General features: G+C 48.0%; 2 protein-coding genes across 5 annotated transcripts in view; both read left to right on the forward strand.

Annotated features, from left to right (window-relative positions):
* The window catches only part of MSANTD2 (Myb/SANT DNA binding domain containing 2), a 29,990-nt gene extending 20,611 nt beyond the window's left edge, over positions 1-9,379 (forward strand). For 2 of the 3 annotated variants that reach the window (XM_055415957.2, XM_088832338.1), the window contains exons 2-4: positions 1,927-2,026; positions 3,734-3,794; positions 7,839-9,379. In XM_055415957.2, coding sequence (XP_055271932.2) covers positions 1,927-2,026; positions 3,734-3,794; positions 7,839-8,691 — 1,014 coding nt within the window. In that variant the 3' untranslated portion in view covers positions 8,692-9,379. Of the gene's footprint in view, positions 1-1,770; positions 2,027-3,733; positions 3,795-7,838 lie in introns of all 3 variants that reach the window. The other variant, XM_055415956.2, reaches the window with a different exon arrangement.
* Positions 9,380-14,019: 4,640 nt separating this feature from the next.
* Positions 14,020-22,582, forward strand: ESAM (endothelial cell adhesion molecule). Of its 2 annotated transcripts, none has more exons than XM_055415960.2 (7): positions 14,020-14,247; positions 17,714-17,910; positions 19,188-19,389; positions 19,555-19,710; positions 21,116-21,238; positions 21,532-21,658; positions 22,231-22,582. In XM_055415960.2, exons 1-7 carry the CDS (start codon positions 14,178-14,180, stop codon positions 22,580-22,582), a joined length of 1,227 nt encoding a protein of 408 aa, XP_055271935.1. In that variant the 5' UTR covers positions 14,020-14,177. The 2 variants fall into 2 exon arrangements, with proteins under 2 accessions (XP_055271935.1, XP_055271936.1); XM_055415961.2 differs by having other exon boundaries at positions 21,866-22,373.
* Positions 22,583-23,440: the final 858 nt, after the last annotated feature.

Raw genomic sequence — 23,440 nt, forward strand, 5'->3', positions numbered from 1 at the left:
GAGGTCAGCTGGAGGCATTTGTCCCCTCCCATTTGAAGAGTTGCCCATGACACATTTCCCAGGTTCATTTCCGACTTGTTCCAGAAAGTTATGTGCTTGTGAATATCCTTTACAAAGAGGGAGAAGGAACACTTTTTTTAAAGAGTGTATGATCAGAAACCTCACTTTTTTAAGGTATCCTTTTGGGCACCAAAAATAATCTCCAGAAAGGGAGAGTGAGGCAGGTGCTTCTGCAGGGGACAGGCTGGATGGTTTCAGGATGGATGACTCTTAATCGCTGCTCTGTGTCGGAGGAAGATCATCACGTGTGTTTTGTGTTTATTATTCCCTTTGCCCGTCTGGATTTCTGGCCTCAAGGGAGAGATCTGCAGTGTTTGACAGAGTGTCTTCCTGTAGTTTGTCAACTGAGATTTAACAGTACTGAAACTTTCGAGGAGGCTCCGTAAAGATTATTCAGAGTTGTTTTATTTTGGCGAGAGTAGGTGAGGTATTGGCTTATGGAAAGTCATCTCACATTCAGGAGAAATTTACAGTCTGGCTGATGTGTGTAAATTAAGTCTAAGGTAAGCTGGTTTGGCACAGTTGAGTTCAAAAGCATTTGGAGAAAAAGAGTCTTGTTTGCCGTGAAAATTCTCAAGAGTAATACCCAGTAAAGTAGAAAGGAGATTAGAAGGAACAAAAGGAGGCAGAGATGGGACAGAGAATGAATATAATTAAACTAAATTTGGAACTGAGGCGCAGGCCTGGGACTAAATCCTTGATTTATCTTTTGAAATATCATGTAAGCTAGCATAAGATATACCATTAAACTAAGGAAACTGGGTTAATTATCAGAAATATACATCAGAAGACCATGAAGCAGGTTGAAGGATTGTGCAAGGTAATAAAATTTTACTGGTGTCATCTGTGGACTTGCATAAGGATGTGATATTTGCTGTGCACCATGGAGCAGAAAAAGAAGTGAAATAACACCCTTCTGCCTCACTTTCTGTGACCCCACCCCAGAAGAAATGACTGGCTTCATTTGTTGGTGTTTGGCTGGCAGTTTGAGTTGGTAGAATAAGTTAGTATTGTCATTGGCTAATTTTTAGATGTTGGTATTAGTGTCTTGTTGTTTCTTGATGATTGATGTTTGAGACTGAGCATCTGTAGCGTTATTGATTTGATCTCTTTTAAATTCAATTCTAGCAACTGCCCCAAAGACAGAGTGAGTTAGTAAGGAATATGGACTGTGTAAGTAATTTGTTTTACTAGCTATTTCGTTTAGGCAATTGTTTTTACCCTATATTCCTTCTTAATCAAGAGTAAGGAAGGGTACATTCTTTGCTTTGGGAAATTCTTCTTTCTGTCCTCCCTCCCCTCACTGTTTCCAAATTCTGGGCACAACAGCAGCTCTTTCTTTCCTGTGGCAGGTGTGCATCCTATTGGCTGGCTGGTATTTCTTGTTTTCTTTTTTTTTCTTATTCTTTTAAAATGGGGGTGGGGGGTATAAAAATATGTGTATGGGATACATGCAATAATGTTGTAATGTTTCTTGTTGTTTAATGGATAATTAATTGCAAAATAATTGTTTGAATTATAACATGTTTGAGTAAATGCTAAATTAGTCATTTTTTTCTAATATAATAATGAATTTAAAATCTAGCATTCCTGTAACAATGTGTCTGTGTTTGTCTGTCCGTGTCTGTCTAATAGTAATTAATATCTGTGGTCCGTACCTGGAAGAGGAAGTACAGCTTTAAAGGAATAACAAAAGACTTTGTGTCTTAGACCCTTCGCAGGTGTTACAGTCGGGTGAAAGAACATGGTGTTGGGAAAAGAAAGAGCAGTTACACATTTGAACAGTTGGAACAGGTGTTTGGTCAGGGAGGATGGGATGCTCAGCCCTGCCAGCCTGTACTTATTAACAGTAGTGGCTTGTACCAGGAGCTGGAGTCAGATGGCAGCACTATGGAGGAGTATTCACAGGAGGACTGGGGAAACCACAGTCAGGATCTCCATGGCTACCCCACAGATCAGGAATTGGGTAAGAAAGCCAGTATCTATGATACTTGCGGGGTGTGTGTGTGTGTGTGTGTGTGCATATCTTTAATGTGCTCAGGTATTTCATGTCAGTAACATCTTTTTTTACCATTCCCACTGATAGCACAACACATATAGCCAGTGTCTGTTTGGGGCAATTTGGGTATCCTTCAGTTAGCCTTAAACTGCCAACTGGTGCTTGGTGCCTTGAGTTCTACAAAGTCCTTAAATACACAGAAGAATTCCTAATGCTGGGCTGAACAGGGAAGCTCAACGACAGGCTATGCAATTAAAAATATCCTGTACCTCTTTGTTCTAAGATGACTGCTAAGAGTATTGACTCTTGGCTCAACTGGTATAGATATAACTATCATTTCCTTCTTTTATCCCCAGTACTTTTCCCACACCCCTGTTTGTAATTTGGCAAAGGCCCCTTTCCAGGCTTCAGTCTGAACAATAAATGAAGGCAAGCCTTGGTTTGAAAGGAGCTGATAATTGAACTTCATCAGGGATCATACTCCTTCCAACTTCATAAAGGCTCCCATCCCAACAATAGCTGGAATGATTTATTCACTATCTTTACATTAAAAATGGAAAATAAAACTCCTGGCCATCATATCTAAATTTGTATGGATTAATTAAGAGGGTATATATATATGTAGTTGGGTTGTTTTGTTTTTGTTTTTTGCAATAAATGTTCTGGTTTTAGTTTTCATAATTTGCCAGTACTAATCAAGTGTCTGCTGCAGGCTTTGTACATTCATAGCAAGTTGTGTAATGAGTACTCACTTGTAAGTGAATGTTCTTACTCTGTAGTGAAGCACTCGGGCAGCCCCCAAAGAAGGATAAGTAGAATTGACTCTATAAATATGCCTCCCCAGCTTAAGACAAAAGTCCACAGACACTGTTTTACAGATCCTCCTATGACAGAGAAATGCTAATTCAAAAGAAAAGATTAAATGCTAATATTGAGTTGGCCAAAACATGATTAGGATTATTTCATAAAATGGTGTGGAAAACCTGAAAGAACTTTTTGACCAACTCAATATTTCTTTCAAATGCTGTTCCTAAAAAAAAAAAAAAAAAACTTAAATATTGAAAGAGAGAAGGAGCAAAGAAAGTGGTTATAAAACTGTAAGACTAACACTATGTAAGATAATTGATTACTGGAAGAAAAAAAAAAAGCAGATGCTAAGTGATCACTGCCTCTTAATTTCAAAACAGTTCTAAGGTCTAAATTACTTTGGCATCCTATAACTCTGGTTTTGCTGGAGAGAGTTAAGTCACCCAAACCTTTGGGACAAAAAAAAGATAACATGTAGAGCATATTGATCCTGATATTGGGCTGGGGGAGAATAATTGCTCTATAAAACCTACATAAAAATCTAAATAAAACAATTATTTTCATTCTCATTCCTTTAAAAATCATGTTTGCCATGAAATTAAGCTTTAAGCTCCTAGCTAGAAATCCACTAGTAACCTTGAAGAACTTTATACTCATAGAGCTGGTTTCTGATCTTGTATATAAATGTATGCATCTCATTATATATGAGTTACATCTATAAATCTGGCATTAGACAGTGTTTGACACTAAAATTAAGTTCTCGCATTGGAAAGAATGGAACAAACAGTAAACTTACAGCTGCTCATCTACATAAATACATGTCACCACTTAGGAAAATATAATGTTTCCAAAACCTCTGTTTTTCAGATGAAATACCTGTCACAAAGAGAACATTAAAAATAAAACAAGAGTCTTCTGAAGAAGCACAGTAAGTAGATGTTCCCCCTTTCTAAAAAGTGTAAATACCTAGGTTTAATGACAAAAGTCTTGCTGTAATTAGACATGCTATGAAAGTTAGGGGCTTCTCTGGTGGCTCAGACAGTAAAGAACCTGCCATGCCACTGAGGGAGCTTGTCTCGTTGTTCTTCTTCATCTTCTTAGCCTAAGTTTTCCAGTGGTTAATCCAAAAATGCTGAGAATTTTGTATATGACAAGAAGAAATAGATATATGAAAATAAGTATGTTTATGGTATTTGTGTGGATATGGCATTTGGATGTTTAAATATGATACAGAGATGAGGTGCAGGGCCTAGACTATCTTCGGTTAAGTGACGTGATAGGAGGGCCAGAGGAACACTTAAATTACAGCTGACCCCATCCTTTTTGGCACCAGGAACCAGTCTTGTAGAAGACAGTTTTTCCATGGACCAGGATGTCCGGGATGGTTTTGGGATGATTCAAGCACATTACATTTATTATGTACTTTATTTCTACTATTATTACATCAGCTCCACCTCAGATCATCAGGCATTAGCTCCCAGAAGTTAGGGACCCCAGATTATAATATTCCATTTTGGGAATCAAAAAGTAAGTTCTTAGGAACTACAGGGTAGGCCAACTGATGTAACTGGAAATGAACTCAAGCTTCACAGAATTGGTGTCACCAGTCTCAGACCCCCCTGAACTTTTCCCAGTTGGAACGTCAGAAATACAGCAGACAGTTCTCAGGAACTGTTTAAATAGCTGGGTCTAGTTCTCGCTGTGTTCCACAGCTGTCAAAAGCTGGTCTGAGGCTTAAGCCCAGGGAACTTCAGGCTGAGATCAGATCAGGGGGGCAGGAAACTGGCAGACTCTGCAGAAATGTCCAGCATGGCTGCCTCTTCTCCAGGATTCAGCCCTTAGGGTGAGTGGGTTCTAAGAGGCGACTCATTTCCCAATGTACCACTTTCCTAAGAACTGTTCCTTATTGCTGACTTAGGGCTGTGACAGTGCCAAATATGATAACTTCATTTGGGCACTGGATTTTTTAACTCTTAAGTTAAGGTGGAATTCACCTGAACTAACTGATACATTCTTTTACACCAGTCACTTATACCATCCTTCACGCATGAGGAAGAGTCACCACTTATTTATCAAACACCTACTGTATGTCAGGCATTGGGATACGGCAGTGAGCAGAACAGACAAAAGTCTCTGCCCTCCATCGCACCTCCTTAGCCCAGTCTTCCTTGAGATCAGTAAAATATTTTAAAAGAAGACAAGGAAGAATGGTAGCATTGAACAGTGATTTATTTTTTAAAGCATCGACCCATGCAGAAACATGGTCCTATATCTTAGCCTCGCAGACACCACATCCTCAACATTAGCAACGTGACCGAGTGCCTTTGTGTGCTCTGAGAAGAGGAACAGTCCCCAGAAATGCAGTGATTTCATCTGCATGGCCACTCAAGTACTTGAGTAGCTTTCTAGACAAATTGAAGTGCAAAGGGTGAGTCCAGGACAGTCACTGAACCAAGAAAACTGATAACAAAACACTCGCTCTTTGTCATCTTGGAAAGAAAGTAAAGGAAAGTTTAAGAGAGAATGGCTATGTGGAAGATCCCCCAGTTTGTTCCAAAAGCTCTTCTAGAAGATTTGAGAATTTAAGAGGAAAGTGTACAGTCTGTCTTCTACCAAGAAGCTGTTCACAAACTACCATTAAACCCTCTTTTCTTGCCTGCGTTTGATTATGTGTGAGTGTGGTAGTTGAGTATTTTTGTAGTTTAAACCTGTGATCGATGTAGAGTATTTGCTGCCAAGTTACCATTTAACAAACTTCAGTCTTCCAGTATCAGAGTTGTGTCCCGAGAAACAAATATCCTCGTTATCTATATAGGTCATTATGAAGTGTCAGTTGGAATTACTTGGATTAAGCAGCATGTGAAACAAGAATTTCCCTGCACTCTGTCTTATTCTGTTAACTGTTGAAATCAAATTTGAAATAATTTCTATGCTTTTGCTTCCCTTTATAAAAATATATTTTAGGACGATCTCAATTCATTATTTGGAATTTTTCTGTCTTAAAACGGAAGCTTAGTAATGGAACTTCTCTATCTGAATTTTCAGAACTTAATTCTGTGCTAAACTGTTCTTTTAAATTTGGGAGTAGTAATGTATTTTAGACAAATAGAGGAAAATATCCTTTTTTCCTGATTTTGAATCAGATCAATTCAGATCAGTTCAGTCGCTCAGTCATGTTTGACTCTTTGAGACCCCCATGGACTGCAGCACGCCAGGCTTCCCTGTCCATCACCAGCTCCTGGAGCTTACTCAAACTCATGTCCATTGCATCGGTGATGCCATCAACCATTTCATCCTCTGTCATCCCCTTCTCCTCCCTTCAATCTTTTCCAGCATCAGGGTCTTTTCCAATGAGCTGGTTCTTCGCGTCAGGTGATCAAAGGATAGGAGTTTTACCTTAAGCATCAGTCCTTCCAATGAACATTCAGGACTCATATCCTTTAGGATGGACTGGTTGGATCACCTTGCAGTCCAAGGGACTCTCAAGAGTCTTCTCCAACACCACAGTTCAAAAGCATCAATTCTTTGGCACTCAGCTTTCTTTATAGTCCAACCATCACATCCATACATGACTACTGGAAAAACCATAGCTTTGACTAGATGGACCTTTGTTGGTAATGTAATGTCTCTGCTTTTTAATATGTTGTCTAGGTTGGTCATAGCTTTTCTTCCAAGGAGCAAGCGTCTTTTAATTTCATAGCTGCAGTAACCATCTGCAGTGATTTTGGAGCCCCCCAAAATAGTCTCTCACTGTTTCCATCATTTTCCCATCTATCTGCCATGAAGTGATGGGACCAGATGCCATGATCTTAGTTTTCGGAATGTTGAGTTTTAAGACAACTTTTTCACTTTTTTCATTCACTTTCATCAAGAGGCTCTTTAGTTCTTCACTTTCTGCCATAAGGGTGGTGTCATCTGCGTATCTGAGGTTATTGACATTTCTCCCGGCAATCTTGATTCCAGCTTGTGCATCCAGCCTGGCATTTCACATGATGTACTCTGCATATAAGTTAAATAAGCAGGGTGACAGTATACAGCCTTGACGTATTCCTTTTCCTATTTGGAACCAGTCTGTTGTTCCATGCCCAGTTCTAACTGTTGCTTCTTGACCTGCATACAGATTTCTTAGGAGCCTGGTCAAGTGGTCTGGTGTTTCCATCCCTTGAAGAATTTTCCATAGTTTATTATGACCCACACGGGCAAAGGCTTTGGCATAGTCGAAAGCAGAAGTAGATGTTTTTTTGGAACTCTCTTGCTTTTTTGATGATCCAGTGGATGTTGGCAATTTGATCTCTGCTTCCTCTGGCTTTTCTAAATCCAGCTTGAACATTTGGAAGTTCACGGTTCACATACTGCTGAAGCCTGGTTTGGAGAATTCGGAGCAATAGTTGTAATCAATTTCATGTTTTCCTATGGCCAGCATGTATGGGCCAAACTTACTTAACTTCCAGAATTTCCAAGTTAGAAATTAATCTGTTCATTCTTTTCAGTGGTTCTGATTACCTTTCTGAATACAGCATTCTTCACCTACTTTTGATAGGCCCAGAGACCATCATATGCACTATTATACACACATACACACACACACACACATTATTCTTGAGTTTCTGAAATCCTTGGGTCTATGTAGCAATAGTTACTAAGTGTAATACAACTAGACTATAGAATAATGGGAAGCAGTTTATCACTAGTTCTAGAAATTTCCTAGGGGTAAGCATGTCTCAGATTTTAATACTGTGATTATTATCTGGACCTGCACAGTCCAATATGGTAGCCACTAGCCATCTGTGGCTATTTAAATGTAATTTTAAGTTAATTAAGAACTTAATGCCTCACTCACAGTAGCCACATTTCAGTGCAATGGCTAACATACTGGACAGCACAAACAGAACATTTCCACCGTTGCAGAAAGTTCTGTCGGACAGTGCTCATCTAGACATCTGAGGAATCTGACTTTTATCTCTCTTTCTAGGAAAAGAGACATCATGCAGAATATTGTACAAATTTTGGAATCAGTACAGTTGAAATGGGAACTGTTTCAGAGCTGGACAGACTTTTCAAGGCTTCACCTTTCTAATAAACTGGCCATTTTTGGAATTGGTTACAACACCCGTTGGAAAGAGGATATCCGTTACCATTACGCTGAGATCAGCTCCCAGGTGCCCCTCGGCAAGCGACTCCGGGAGTACTTCAATTCTGAGAAGCCCGAGGGTCGGATCATCATGACCCGAGTGCAGAAAATGAACTGGAAGAATGTATACTACAAATTTCTGGAGATCACTATCAGCGAAGCTAGGTGCCTGGAGCTGCACATGGAGATTGACTGGATCCCCATCGCCCACTCCAAACCAACTGGTGGGAACGTGGTTCAGTATTTATTGCCAGGAGGCATTCCCAAAAGCCCGGGTCTCTATGCCATCGGCTACGAGGAGTGTATTGAGAGGCCTCCCTCCCCCCAGGTGGAGCGACGTACCCTGGACCCCGGAAAGGAGGGCCGGGTTGACTTGGAAACCCTTTCAGCACAAGCCTCACTGCAGGTGGAGATAGAACCCACTCGAATTATCTATTGCTACCTCGGAATCGCTGAGGTCAGGACTCTGCAGCAATGCTTGTTTTTACATTTCCAAGCAAATACCAAAACCTTCAGCAAGGATTGGGTTGGTATAAATGGGTTTTTGTCTCAGAACTGTATTGTGGATCCCGGTGTGTCCCCCAAATCCATCTACATCAAATTTGTAGAAGTTGAGAGGGATTTTCTTTCTGCTGGCTCATTAGTTGAGTGCCTGGAAAAAGCCATCGGGTACCCCTTAAAATATAACAATTGAATGTCATCCTTCATAAGGATCTGGGCTCTTACCTCTCTCTTCTCTACCCCTGTCCCATGACCCAGACTGTCCCTCATCCAGATGCTGCCATCGACTCTTCATGGAAACTCTTTCCACGATCGGGCCAGTACAACTAAGAAACCATAGTAGACCTTGGGCAGAGAACACAGACCTCACCTGAAAAATGCTCATTTTGAGCAAACAAGCTACACAGCGGACTTGCGTGGTGGGTCAGCTGTTTCTTTTTTAAAAACAACAAAAAAACAATTTTTAAATGAATTTTAGAGCCCTAATGTAAACAAATGTAGGTACATTCCATATTGGACAAAACTTATACTTTGAGTTTCATATGAAATTGAAAAATTGTATTTTTTTCACAATGTTTCATTTTTACACATCTCTATGTCTCTATATAAGTATTATTTACAACCTTGAATAAATAAGCAATAGGTAATGGCAAGTGGAATCTTGAGTCACAGTGAGTAAGACTGTTTTTCAGTATTACCCTTTAGCTACTATTGTGTATGATTTAGTTTCATGTTTTTTCACCGACCGAGTGTTTTGCTATTCCCAATCAGTGTTGCCTGCAAAGCCCTCTGTTTCTGTGATGTACCGACTTTTGGTTGTGTTGCCATTTAAAACTTTAAAAAAAAAAAAGAAAAAATTAAAGTAATTCCTGGCCTCTTGGCATTGTAGTAGTGGAGCTTTTTGTAGAGAAGTGTGGTCGCGCTGGCAGTGAGACTGTTCTCTGACTTTACTGCAAGGTTGAACAAAACAGAGCAGGGCAGTAGCTGCACTTCTTTGCTCATCTTCACTCTCTATACCCCACTGGCCAGTGTCATTATCCCTTTTCAGAGTCCCGAAGGTCACTGGGACATTTCATTTTGTGCTACTTTTTAAAAAGCTACGAAAGGATATTCCTTTCCCTCGGTACATAAATGTACATTTGTAAGAGACTTTCATTCCTCATCTTTATACTCAGGAATCAGGGGCAGCTCTCTCAAGAATACGGGTAGAGGACTGACATCATACTGCCTAGAAAAGGAGAGATCTAAGAGAAACATCCAAAGATTTTAAGTGGTCCATAGGATAGGAAATGGTAAAGTGTTGATTCATTAGGAGGGTAACTATCATATTCAGATCTTTCAGAGATTTCTGTGCACTCCACATCAAGATTAGTACTCTCAGCTAAGAACTAGCTTACTAGTAGTGTTGTGAAGAGTTACTTTAGTCTCTAGGCAGGGATTTGTTAGATGTATTTACCTTCAATGAGTCCCCCAACATCTCTCAGGTTTTCTAGTTTAAGTGGTCTACAGGTCCAAGTAATAGCTATAATTCTCCCCATTTTTCTTGAACATAAAATTGCGTATTGACTAAAAAAAAAGTTTCCTTCTTGTAGCCTGAGTGGCCTTATATCAGTAATTTTTCTCATTCTGGTTGTGAAAATTGCTCAGTCGTGTCTGACTCTTTGTGACTCCCATTGGCTATACAGTCCATGGAATTCCCCTGGCCAGAATACTTGAGTAGGTAGCCGTTCCTTTCTCCAGGGGATCCACCCAACCCACGGATCAAACCCAGGTCTCCCATATTGCAGGCGTATTCTTTACCAACTGAGCCACCTGGGAAGCCCTCATTCTGGTTGGTCAGTGCTTATTTGTCTAATGACTAGAGAGCTTATGATCAATGAAAGTGAAAGTGAAGTCGTGTCCGACCCTTAGTGACCCCACGGACTGCAGCCTACCAGGCTCCTCCATCCATGGGATTCTCCAGGCAAGAGTACTAGAGTGGCTTGCCATTGCCCTCTCCATGATCAATGAGATGACTCTTATTAATGTCATTTGAGGCTAGCTTTATGGAGTTGGCTGTTTGCTGACATGAGATGCTAAAATGGGTGCTAGTTCAGGGAGTGTATAAATAGTCTGGAATGTTTGAATGCAGCACATCTTGCGGGCATAGGTGTAGGAATGGGCCTTAGGAAATTCTCATGAGTCAGCTCTTCTTTGGAACTTGGAATTATTGTCCTGAAGACCAGGGCTACACTGACCATTTTGTAGCAATAATCTCATAATCTCAGTGCCAAGTGCTGCAGGAAAAAGCGTTATTGCCAGGAGTAGTACATGGCATTCCCCAAACTGCCACTGGTCAACCCTAAAACTAACATTACACATGTTCTCCCCATCCCAATTCTCACTGCTGTTGGTTACTTAGCAGGGGCAGAACATTTGGGAACATTTAGAGAGGATGTTTGAGATCTACCTGCTGGTACTGAGAGCAGGGCACTGCTCGACCAGCATGAGCAGCATGGAGCACATGGCAAAGACCGATCCTGTTTGTGTTTCACCGCGTGGCTTGGGATGGATGAGGAGTCGGGGCAAGAGGACAAAGCTGAGCATTGGGAGACGGAGACTTGACAGTACCTTGCTGATTCTGAATATCTATTCTTTTTGGCCAGAACAATCCAGAAAAAGGGACAGCAGGGTGTCACATGAGTATTCCTAAAAACAAAAAGTGGACTATTTAGACCTTAATGAAGCCTTATAACTGATTCCAGGGGAATGGAGACACTATATTCAAGTATAAAAATCAGCATTAAAAAAAAAAAGTACTGTAGAGACTTTTCAGGTGGTCCAGGGTTTAAGACTTTGTCTTCCAATGCAGGGGGTGTGGATTTGATCCCTGGTGGGAGAGCTAAGATCTCACAGGCCTTGGGGCCAAAAAAATCAAAACATAAGCAGTACTGTAACAAATTCAATAGAGACTAAAAATGTTCCACATCAAAAAAAATCTTAAAAATACTGTAGAGGTAAAAGATGATGTATGACTGGGAGAAACACCGCTGCTGCTGCTAAGTCGCTTCAGTCGTGTCCGACTCTGTGCGACCCCATAGTCAGAAGCCCACCAGGCTCCCCTGTCCCTGGGATTCTCCAGGCAAAAACACTGGAGTGGGTTGCTATTTCCTGGGAGAAACACTAGTGAACTGCAGATTTCTTTAACAAAAGAACTTATCTCGTGCAGATAACCTGTTGGGCAAGCAGCTCCCAGTTCACTCACAGATCATCTTCTAATAGTCCCATTTTACACAAGGGTAAAGAGAAATATTCACCCTAAATTACTACATCTCAGCGAAAACTTTCAGAAAGTAATAGAACTGTTCTAACTTCTACACTTGACCCCCTCAGGGTCAGCAGAAAAAAAAAGGGTTGGAATAGGAGATAGTGTAGAAAATTCTTCTATTGGGTGAGAACAGTGGAAGAGTCCTGAAAGCACTGTCTCTGTGTCACTTGGAGAGAATCACTGCCTACGAATCTTTATTTGTATTTTTACCTTTTTTTTCCCTTAAGAAACTTTTTATTGAAATAATTTGAGATTTATAAAATATTGTAAAAAGAGTACAAAGTATCCCCCTATATATTCACTTGTTCCCATAATATTAATATTCTTGCCTGCAACAATGATTACTGTGGTGGTTGCCAGACAAGTCATATTTATGTCTTTACTTCTGATGTAAATTACTTGGGGTACAAATTCTGAAAAGTTAGCTACTGAGAGTGAATGTTGAGGTTCTCCATTGTGTGCCTGTAATCAGATGCTTTAGTGCGCCTGAGACAACCAGCTCTGTACTGCTCTTCTTGGAAGGAGCTATTTGGGGTAACCTAGCCCTGACCTGGAAGTAAAGGAGGGATGTTTACAAGAGGTGCTTTGCAATGAAGACTAAAGTTAAAAAAAAAATGACTGTGATAGACTAGAAAAACCAAACCAACAGCACCCCACCACACACACAATCTAGTTGACAGTTTCAAGCCTGTAGCCCCTGCCTAAGGGTATGAGACCAGCAGTTACCTATTACGACTGCCTTTGCTGTCACTAAGCTGCCAGAGTACTAGATTCCAGGCATTGCATGAGCAGCCTAGTGTTTGCATAGCCATTTCTCAACGCCACTGCATGGCAGGTATTTAAAGAGCAGTCACGCAGGTCATACTAGGAAGGAGCTGAGAGGGTCAGTGGGGCACCGTGTGTTCAAAACAAAACCTTGGAGAGTGCAGGCTCAGAGACCACACTGAGAACCATGTGGAGTAAATGGAATTCAGGAGACCTGGCATCTTTTCTGCCCAGTCAGCTGTCACCTGGAGCAGGCAGCGCCTGGGGTTCGTTGTAATGGTTTCTGCCCTCGGTGACCTTGACTCGGTGGTTGAGCTGTGCCCGGACGTTTGAAGCATCTTTATTTTGGCTGTCCGACAGAGAAGCCAGAACAGGTGTGCGCCCTTCTCTCTTAGAGGAGAGCTGCGGCCGCCAGAGGGTGCAGAGGAGCATCCGACCGACCGGCGCGGGGAGGTGGGGGCGGCGTGGCGGTGGGGACGGTTAAATTAAATTTCACCAGAACATGATCTAGTCCGGGGAATTAAAAGATCAGAACGCGCTGGGGGCGGGATGGGAGGCAGCGAAGACATGGGCAGAAATAAACCGAGGGACTCCGTCCAGTCTACCTTCCCTCAGCTGCCGCCTCCTCCCCGGTCTGCCTGAGGCTTTTGAGAGTTGAGAGGGGAACTTGGCTCCTTTCCCCTGTTTCCCGCTCAGAACCTGGGGCTCCTTGCATCAGTCGTTTCCCGGCTTGGGTTTGCGGCACAAGCTCCGAGTGCCCCTCGGGTGTGCCTGTTAGGGAGCCTCGGGAAACCTGCGGAGAGGTCCGATCTCCGGCCGCAGGTCCTCGCATCCTGCCCCGCAGCCTAGGATCCCGCGGCACCTGCAAGGATGGGCGGGGGCGGCCGCGGCCTCATCCCTTCGCCGCTCTCCCGGCCGGCTCCCGCGGCCAGCCCGCCGCTGGCCTTGGAAAACTGGTCGTTTCGGGCAGCAGAACCGGGCCCGCGTGGCCGGCACTCTGGCCCCTTCCTGCCGCCCCGACCCCCACACTGCGAGCCCCAGTGGCCCCGGGATACGCGGCTGAGGACGCTGTACCCGCAAGCTCCCCCAGTCGGTTAATGGGGCGGGACCCCCGGACGCTCAGGGTGGCCCCTGGACGTCGGTCAATCCCCAAACCTCCCTTCCTTCCTGGCCCTCCTTCCTAGCCCACGCAGTGGACGGGGAAGGGTACGGCGTGGTCTGAGAGGTCAGGACCCTCTCTTCTGCCCACGACTCCCGCCGGCTGCGAGGGCCCCCACGACTCACCCGACCCCACCCTGCGTCCTGACCGGGTGGAGGCCGCGGGATCCGGCCGTCGGAGCGCGAGGATCGCCCCCCTGCGGCGGGTCACCCTGGAGCCCCGCCCGGGAGGACGGCGACCTCTCCACCCCCTCGAATGCCCCGCCCCCCAGTCCCCGGCGGTCCCCACCCCGCCACCGGCACACACACGCAGAGACTCTGGCCAGAGCCGCCCTTGGTATCAGTGGCCCGGTTCCCGCGTCCGCTCCAGCTGCCGGGCAGCCTGAACACCTGTCGGTCGGTGTGTCCCCGAGCCGGCGCCCCTGACTCCGTCGGGGCCAGGGAAGGCCATGATTTCCTTGCCCGGCTCTCCTGCGACCAGCTTGCTGCGGGTTTTGTTCCTGGGGCTGACTACTCTCGGTGAGTGAAAGCCTGGACCTGGAGGGGACATGAGATGGGAGATGGGGTGAATCCCACCCTCAGGGGGTGGTTTGGGGTGCTGATGAGAAGCTGGATGGGAGAGGATTCTGCCTCTGGCTCTTTCCCTCCCAGCTCATACTTTCCCAGCTTATACTTTCCCCTAGGTTGGGTGTCACTGGTTGGTGCTGATTTCTGTCGCCTGTGTTGGGGAACAGCCACCACTTTGGGCACAGTGTGTTTGTGGCAGGGGAGACCGTTTGTTGGAACCATTCCTCACCCCCACTCCCCACCTCCACCCAGCAGAGCCAGATGAGCTGAGCTGCTAGAGGAGACACTGGCTAAAGAGCTTAAGGACTTAACTCCAGCCCCCCTCCCAGCCCCCCACCCCACACACAGGCTGATGTGCAAGAGCCCCTGGGGAATTCCCTGGTACCCCAGCTTGACGCACGCACTGACTTCACCTCAATTCCCAAGCCTGGATCCTCCCTCTGGCCCCCTCCTCCTGCTTCCTGCCCTGGGAATCAAGGGAGGTGCCCCCAAAGCTTGACCGTGAGGTCATGTAGGACACAGGAAGTGGAGGAGGGGTTCGAATGCCTAGAGGAGCAGAATTGTGACACCCCCCCAAGAGGTCCATCACCCCCTGTTGGTTCCCTGAGCCAAAGGGACAAAGGAAATAGAGAGGAGGGCCTCAGAGAGTCAGAGAGGAAGGCCATCTCCTTGGGGCAAGTGCTTGAGGCCTGTGTGAAGGCCTCCAGGAGCACCCAGAAGCTGGGGTGGCCCGGTCTAACATCTGGGAGAAAAGGACTCACAGGAACGAAGCCCATTATAAACCGTTTCACATGCTGCCTCCCAGGCTTTCTTGCCATCCTTCTTCAAGGATCCCGAATGAGGGTGAAGAGTGGGTTTGTCCCGCTCAGCTTTAACTCCTCATTTCTCTCAGGCTGGAAGTCAGGGCAAATAAGCCTTGAAAACAACCATAGTGATGGAGACTGAGATGGGGACCATCTAAATCTCACCCGGGTGCTCTTTAGCTCAATCTGAGCTGCAAGGGTGTCAGGGCAGGAAGTATTAGGGTCCCCAGACAAAGCGGGGCTCAAGACCAGACTGCCAGCCCCTCGAGGCTTGGTGGCCTGCTGCAGGATCCCTCCACTTCTCAGGCCCCCCTCTCCCAACTTCAACATCAGCTGTCTCTTTTCCTGCATTCTATCCTCAATTTCCCCATCCCCCTTCCTGCTGGGGATCCGTGAAGCAAGGCAGAAAAATTCAAGTCAGTGTCCAGGGCGTCATCTGATCATCTCTGTCTCTCCTGCAACCCATCCTCTTTCTATCGGAGCTCTGATAACTCTGAGCCTGTTTTCACACTGAAGGTCCAGGCTTCAGCATCCCTACCTTTCCCCACCCCCGCTGGGGATTGCCGAACTTTCATTGGCCACTTGAGGGTTAAATGGTCCTCTGGATGGTCAGCACTTTGGGAGATACCGGCTCCACTGGGCTCTGCCCGACCGGGTTCTACCCGGAGGCCCTTATGCTCCCTCGCGGCTCAGCGATGCTGCCCCTGGGGCGTGAGAAGCCCGCGGGGGGAGTTTCTCAGAGAAAGAGGGAGACTAAAAATAGTAGCCCTGGGGAGCCAGCCCAGAGCCCATTTTCGCTCTCCTTCGTTCTTGCCTGCTCCACGAGTTGGTCTGGAGAGGCCCAGAAGGGCCCCTTCCCTGCCCCGGGTTCCTTCACTCAGATCCGGCCGCCTCCCTTTCCTCTCCCTGTGGCATCCGGGAGCAAAAAGGGCCGAAGAATCGAGGGGTTTCTGGTCCGGGGGACACCCAGGATCAGAGCAGTGAAGCCTGGGGCCCTCTCCAGCTCCTCGCTGACCTGTGTCCAGGCTCCAGTGTGTCCAACTTACTACTGACTTACCCTGCCCCCTCCTTTGTAAAGTGACATTATAAATGCAGGACCCGAGCGAGGGGCGCCTAGGGCGGAGGCGGCTCACTCTTCTCCTGGGACCCCCGGCAGGTTTCCGGCGGGAACTGTGTCTGGCCGCAGGGAGTGAGCTGCAGGAAGGCCCGGCCAGGGCCTGCGCCCCCCGCAGGCCTCTCGGGTGTCCGGGCCAGCCGGTCGGTCCTCAGCGGACGGCGGGCTCCTTGAGGCGGAGGTTGTTTTCGGCCGCAGAGCCTCCGGCCCAGCGGCGCCCTCCGCATTGTCTCCTGGCTTATCACCGGGCACAAGTTTCCTGCTCAGCCCTCAGGGACCCCGCCAGGAAATGGGGAGGGGGGTGCTAAGAAGGCCAAGGAATCGGGGTGAGGGTTCTGTAAAGACGCGCAACCAGGAAGCGGAGGGGGTGGCGCGCATCCTGGCCGGATCCGCTCCTGGGCCCTCAGAGGCCTTCAGCCGGCCTCTTAGGAGGGTGGACAGCCCGGCCTGTGCGCGGCCTCTGTCCGCTCGGCGGCCCCCTCACCACCACGCAGAGATGGCATCTCTGACTCCAGTGCAGACCGTTGAGGCCGAGGACTCAGCCTCAGCAAGAGCCGGGTGAAGGTCTAGAGCCGCCAGCATCCTCAGGCCTGGCTTCGGACAAGCCCAAGGTTATTCCCCCAAAGGACTTTTGATTGGGCCTCTCCATCGCCTCTCCAAAGGGCAGTAAGGGAGTGCCTCTGGACGCCATGAGGCAAGCTCCGATTCGACAGTCCCCCTGCCTGAAACCCATACCCCTGGCCACCTCCTGAAGGACAGCCACAGGCAGATGGAAGCTCTGTACTTGATCATTTTGTACCTCGTGGTCAGGGGACTTTCCTTCTCCTCCTAGCTCTGCCGAGGCTCCCAGCGACCTCAGAGAACCACCCCCCCGTCTCCCCTGGGCCCCCAAAGGGCCTTTGAGAGGTTTCCTGGGGGGAGCCCACGAGTGGGGACCCAGCAGGAAGTCGTGAAGCCCAGCAATCACTGGGCCGCACTGGGCACTGGCCGCTCCAGTCTCTCTGGCTCGGAGTAGTTCTGAAGGAGCCGCGGGGTTAATCGGTAAACGATTAACCCTCCCGCTCCCCTCTGCCCATCTGGTGGAGAACTGCAGGAGATGGGAACGCTGTTGATCCTGACCCTCCTCTTTCCTTCTTGGCTCGTGCCCCGGGGAAATTGCGGGAGCAAGTGGCTTAAGTAGAGTGTAGATTAAAGGTATTAAATCTGCCCTTCCTCTTGGGTGCTTCCCCTTCTCGCTGGAAATCTGCCCCCTCCACTTGGCGCTCTTAAATCTGTGCCTCTGAATACAAATAAATGTACAGACACGGGTCCTATCCTTGCTACAAGCCCGCGGGGCTGAGGCTGGGGAGCAGACGCGGTGATGGAATCGACCACTGCGGGATCGCAGGCCAGCGGGCCCTGGGCAGTCTTGGGAGAGACCCCCGAGAGGTTCGCCCTCTGCTGCCACCGCGCTGGGCAGGGTCCCCGGGCTCCGCGCTCACCCTCTTTCTCTCCTCCCCAGCGTCCCCCTCGCGAGCTCAGTTGGAGGTGCACCTGTCCGCCAGCCTCACGAAGCTGCGGGCGGTGGAGGGAGCGGAAGTAGTGCTCCCAGCGTGGTACAGTCTGCATGGGGAGCCGTCTCCGACCAAGCCCAAATCTTGGGAGGCGCCCACCGTGATGTGGTTCTTCCTAGAAGGGAAGGATAAGAATATGAGCCAGGTGATGAAACTTCTGGGCAGGAGGCTAGCCCTACTAGGGGCGGGGCTGGGGGGTGCGAAGTGGGTGGGGGGGGCTAGGGGAAGGGAGAGGAGAGGAGTCGGGGAGTGGATTGGGAAGAGCTGGCGACGGTGGGAGGGGCGGCCAGGGATGTCCGGGAAATGCAAGGTCCCTGTCACCGATTCAAGTTTTGTTTTGATCTTGGAGGCTTACCCCCACCCACCCATTTCTCCTTTTCCTAGTGTTCCCTAGAAACCCAGTACACCAAACACTGCCAACTGGAGACGCGTTTTACTTTGCTGGGTGAGGGGACTGAGGATACAGGAAGCAGGAAGTTTAGGGCAGGTGACACACAACTTTTAAAAGTTGAGCATCTTCCTGTTTTCACATTATCTGTCCTTTAGACGTGGTTACAGGCCACAGGTCACAGTAAGCCCACTCCCCAGATGATTATCTGCCCCCCACTCCTTTATAACCTCCTTGAGAGGCAAGGATGGGTCTCCTCCTACAGTTTCTCACCTGTCCTCCTTTCCTGACATCAGAGGCAGATTTACCCAGAAGCCAGGGAAATGTCATTTTCAGAGCACCTTTTTAATATGGGCTCCCTGCAAGGTCCTAGGAAGAGTGTTGAGGGGGGAGTCATCTGATAAATAGGGGATGAAAGCATATGCATTATGAAAACAACTTATATTGCAGGAGTGGGGCTGGGATTTATACACTGGAGGGGAGGGTCTTCAAGAAAAAGAAAATTTTATAAGATTTTTTTCTTTTTGGCTCTCCCCCTGCAGCCTGTTTCTTTCATACATTCTCCCCTTGTTTATATGATCCCCTCCTGGTGGCTCAGATGGTAAAGAACCTGCATGCGATGCAGGAGACCCAGGTTCAATCCCTGGGTCGAGTAGATCCCTTGGAGAAGGGAATGTCTACTCACTCCAGGATTCTGGTCTGGAGAAGTCCATGGATAGAGGAGCCTGATGGGGGTCTCAAAGAGTCGGACATGACTAAGCAACTAACACACATCCATTTTTACCACTTTCTAAACACCCAAGTGGGATATGAAGAAACAGCACCCAGGGAAAGAGAACCTGTTCTGATGCAGAGGATTTGGGGGGTGAAAGGATGGCTAGGGAGACAGAGTTGGATGGAGAGCTGCTACAGGTTAGAGGGGACGGTGCAGGTAAGGGGTGTCTGAGGACCCTCAGTTTAGGGGAGGGGGACTAGCTGAGCCCTGGGCACAGGGCAGGCATGTGCTAATGGGGAGGTGTTGCTGCCCCCACCAGGTGTTGGCGCACATCGGTCAGGTAACAACAGGCGAGCCTCGAGCATCCCTGGTCCACTCCATGCCCTCCCGGAACGTGTCACTGCGGCTGCGGGACCTGCAGGAGAAAGACTCTGGGTCCTACCTCTGTTTTGTGAACTTGCAAGACAGTCAAGGCACTGTTAAAGGTCAAAGCAGCAAACATTTAGAGCTCGATGTGCTGGGTGAGCGAGAGGCACCCGTGGGAGGTCAGGCAGGCCTCTCCCCCAAATGAGTGAGGGGGGAGGTTGGGGGAGGGGCAAACAGTGACAGAGGGTCCATGTGTGGGAGTGGGAGGGGGAGCTCCTGATCCCCTGATATGAACTTTTAACCTGTCTCCCCTTCCCCAGTCCCTCCAGCTCCTCCATCGTGCCATCTCCGGGGTGTGGCCCACGTGGGGACCAACGTGACCCTGAGCTGCAAGTCCCCAAGGAGTAAGCCCACTGCCCAGTACCAGTGGGTGCGGTCACCCCCATCCTCCCAGGTTTTCTTTGCACCTGTTTTAGGTGAGGGAACTTCCAAAGACAACTGAGAGTGTGGCTGGGGTAGAGGAAAGATGAGGGCCAGACGGACTGGGGTGCAAGGGGAGCAACGCTAAAAAGCACTGTAGTGGGGGTGGGGGGAAGGGGGATGTGGGGAGGGGGCTGCAGAAAGAGGCCTGCCAGGTGCAGACAGGTGCTGAAGACCATGCCACTCAAGAGATGCTGGGGCTAGAGGACCTGCCATTCACTACACGTGTGGCTCTGTGACTGTTTCCTCGTCTGTAAAATGGGAGTATCAATAGCCCTGGCTTGAGCACACCAGCTGGCTCAGTGGTAAAGAATCTGCTGGCCAATGCAGGAGACACAGGAGAATGGGGGTTTGATCCCTAGGTCTGGAAGATCCTCTGGAGGAGGAAATGGCAACTCACTCCACTGTTCTTGCCTGGAGAATCCCATGGACAGAGGAGCCTGGCGGGCTACAGTCCATGGGGTTGCAATGAGTTGGACACGACTGAGCATGCACGCATGAATACCACTATAAAAAACACTTGGAGGCAGCTGGAACTTTTTTTTTCAATTTTATTAAGATTATTGATGGAACAATTTTAATATTGTATACCAGATGCTTTGGAAGAATTATTCTTAATTTATCACCTGTGGTAAAGGTATTGCAGTAATGTGGGACAGTATCCTTATGTTTTGGAGTTTGATGATGAAATATTTATTTTAAAATGTCTTGAGAAAAAGAGAAAGAAATGAAATAAGTGTAGCAAAATGTTAGTATCTGTGGGTATATGGGTTTTCATTTTGTTCCTCCTTCTACTTTTTATATGACCATTTTTATAATAAAACTTAAAAAAAATTTTTTTATGTAGAGCTTACATAATAGGTTTGTTGTTGAGGCTTCTGTAAATTAGTACATGTAAAGAACTTAGTCTTTTGTGCAGAGTAAGCAGCCAATAAACTAACTGTTAAAATCATTAGATTATTTCATACATTCCTTTCAAAACCATCAATTAGGTCATATCACCCCATTTTATAAATGAATAAATTGGGACCCAGAGATAGCAAATAACTTTCTTAAAATCCTGTGGCCTGTTCTGGATGCCACATTTTCTAATTCCTTGCTCAATGTTTTTTCTCTCTCACTACTCAGAAATAAAAGTGAAAATCGGGTTTTGATTTTTCTGGGCATCACTTCCTCCTTAGCCTTCTTTCAGACATCACTTGGGAGCCCTGAACAGTGGAAATGGAAAAGGGGAGTGAGCTAGCAGTTTGGCAACTGACTGTCACACCTTTGCCTTTCATCAGGGATTCAGATAGCTAAGTCTCCCAGAGAGTCAAAATAGACATTCCAGAGGAAGGGCGGGGTGATATTTTATGGAAAAGGGGATCAATCCTTGGACTGATGGTCAAATTGTGTCCACAGATGCCATCCACGGGTCTTTAAGCCTCAAAAACCTGTCCACTTCCATGTCTGGAGTGTATGTCTGCAAGGCCCACAATGAGGTGGGCAGTGCCCAGTGCAATGTGACCCTGACTGTGAGCACAGGTCAGTGAGGGGTAAGTGTGGTTAAGGAGAAGGTTGATCAGTGGTGGGGGTGGGTCAGCAAGAGACGGGGGGAGGGCTGTCTGCGGAGGCCTCTCGTTACAACGGGACAAGGTGCTTGTCCTGGTTACGGGTTTGTGCAGGTGTCTGGTTAGTGACCACTTGCTGCTCGACGGTCAGCTTCCTCTTAACAAAGAGAGAAACTGGGTATGATGGCGGTGGGGCAGAGGGGCAGTGGAATTGGAAAGGGCCGGGGAATGGCTGAGAGTCCACCTCTGACAGTAAGATTTTTCCAGGGCCCAGGGCTACGGTGGTTGCCGGAGCTGTTGTGGGCACCATGGTCGGGCTGGGGCTGCTGGCAGGACTGGTGCTCTTGTACCAACGCCGGGGCAAGGCCCTAGAGGAGCCGGCCAATGATATCAAGTAAGTGTCCTTGGTCTCTGCCAAGATGAGGGCTCTCCTTGGGGATTCAGGGAGCTCCCGTCTAAGGTAGGGATGGGCAGTGGCTGAGACATCACTTCCATGGGCAGATTTTGAGGGAGGAGAGGTGAGAATAGGACAAAGCATATGGGAACTCTCCTCTCCTCCCCCTCCCACCTTCTGACCTCTTATCACTTCTTTGATGACTAGGGAGGACGCCATTGCTCCCCGGACGCTGTCCTGGCCCAAGGGTTCAGACACAATTTCCAAGAATGGGACCCTTTCCTCTGTTACCTCGGCGCGAGCCCTCCGGCCACCCCAGGGCCCTTCCAGGCTTGGTGCATTGACCCCCACACCCAGCCTCTCCAGTCAGGTCCTGCCCTCGCCAAGGCTTCCCAGGCCAGATGGGGCCCACCCTCAACCAATATCTCCCGCCCCTGGTGGGGTCTCTTCCTCTGCTCTAAGCCGCATGGGTGCTGTCCCCGTGATGGTTCCTGCCCAGAGTCAGGCTGGGTCTCTGGTGTGATGGCTGATACTTGCTGGCTAAGCCATTTGGTTTCTCTCCTTCCTGCAAGGTTCGGACACCCCTGGCACAGAGGCCTGAGATTGGAGGGTGGCCGCCTTCCAGACCTCTGGTCTTCCACCCTCACCTTTCTTTACTATGGGAAAACTGAGCCTCAGTTGAAACCCAAGTTTCCAGGAAGTAGGAGAAGAGGAAGTGGACCTGGGATTAGGAAGCCCTCCCACCCCTGGCTATCTCTAAGTCTGCAGTGGGATGCTGCTGAAATTGCTACCACTGCCTCCCCCCCGACCCCCAGGCCTGGTGGGGACCACCAGTCAACCAGTCCTCCAGGCCCCCTTGGCCTGTACCCCACCCCACCTAACCTCATCCTTCACTTCCCTCTCCAGCTCCTTGCATTAATATAACCTACCCTGCTGGCTTGGTTGGGTTTTGTTGGGGCAGGGGATAAGGAAGATGTTTTTTTCAACTAACTTGAATTGCATGATTTTGTTTTTATTTCGCCAACTTCAATAAAGATATATTGTGTTTTTATGGAAAGTGAGAGTCCAGTCGCCTTTTCAAACTTGGAATTCCCAGGGAGAAGCTGACTCTCCCTGGGATGATGCAAAGAGGATGGTACCCAGACTGTGGACCCAGCAGGGCCACACAGCCTCCAACTTGGCTTACTGGCTCAGGATAGCTCTTCTAGAGTCTTTACAAGGGTCACGTGCTGTCAGGTGGTGGTGGAGAGGCACAGAGAACTGGGGGCAGGGAGGTCCTAACTCACTTTGAGCAGCAAGGGGATGAAATTGGTGACTTTCTGCTGGAGCTCACAGCTTGGGTGCCTGTGCACTTAATCTTCTGCTTCCTCTTCAAGGGCCGGGAGTGAAGAACCTGACCCCTCCTGCCCTCTCCCAGACCACTGAATCCTTCCTGTCCATCCAGCAGTGATCCCCCTGTACTGAGGCAGACCCAGGCACAGGATGTGGGACTGGTGTGTCCACACCAATCCTGCCACACCCTTTCCAAGGCTGGGGGCTTCTCTAGACCTCAGTTTCTCTGCCTATGTAATGGGGTGGCTCTGAGAAGGGGGCGGGGTTGTAGTTTCCATGGAGACTCCTGTCTCAACAAGGGATGCCAAAAGGGCCAAAGGAGGGGTCTTGGGGAGAAAAGACTCTCCAAGGGCCTCAGAAGGAACAAGACTCTGTGAAGGGAGTGGAAGGGGGTGATGGGGTCTTACCCTGGGGTTCAGCCTCACAGTGTGAGGCCCCAAAGTGGTGACA

The sequence above is a fragment of the Moschus berezovskii genome, chromosome 25 (genome assembly GCF_049115385.1).
Source record: "Moschus berezovskii isolate FMDL1 chromosome 25, NW_MosBer_1.0, whole genome shotgun sequence".
Taxonomy (NCBI): Eukaryota; Metazoa; Chordata; class Mammalia; order Artiodactyla; family Moschidae; genus Moschus; species Moschus berezovskii.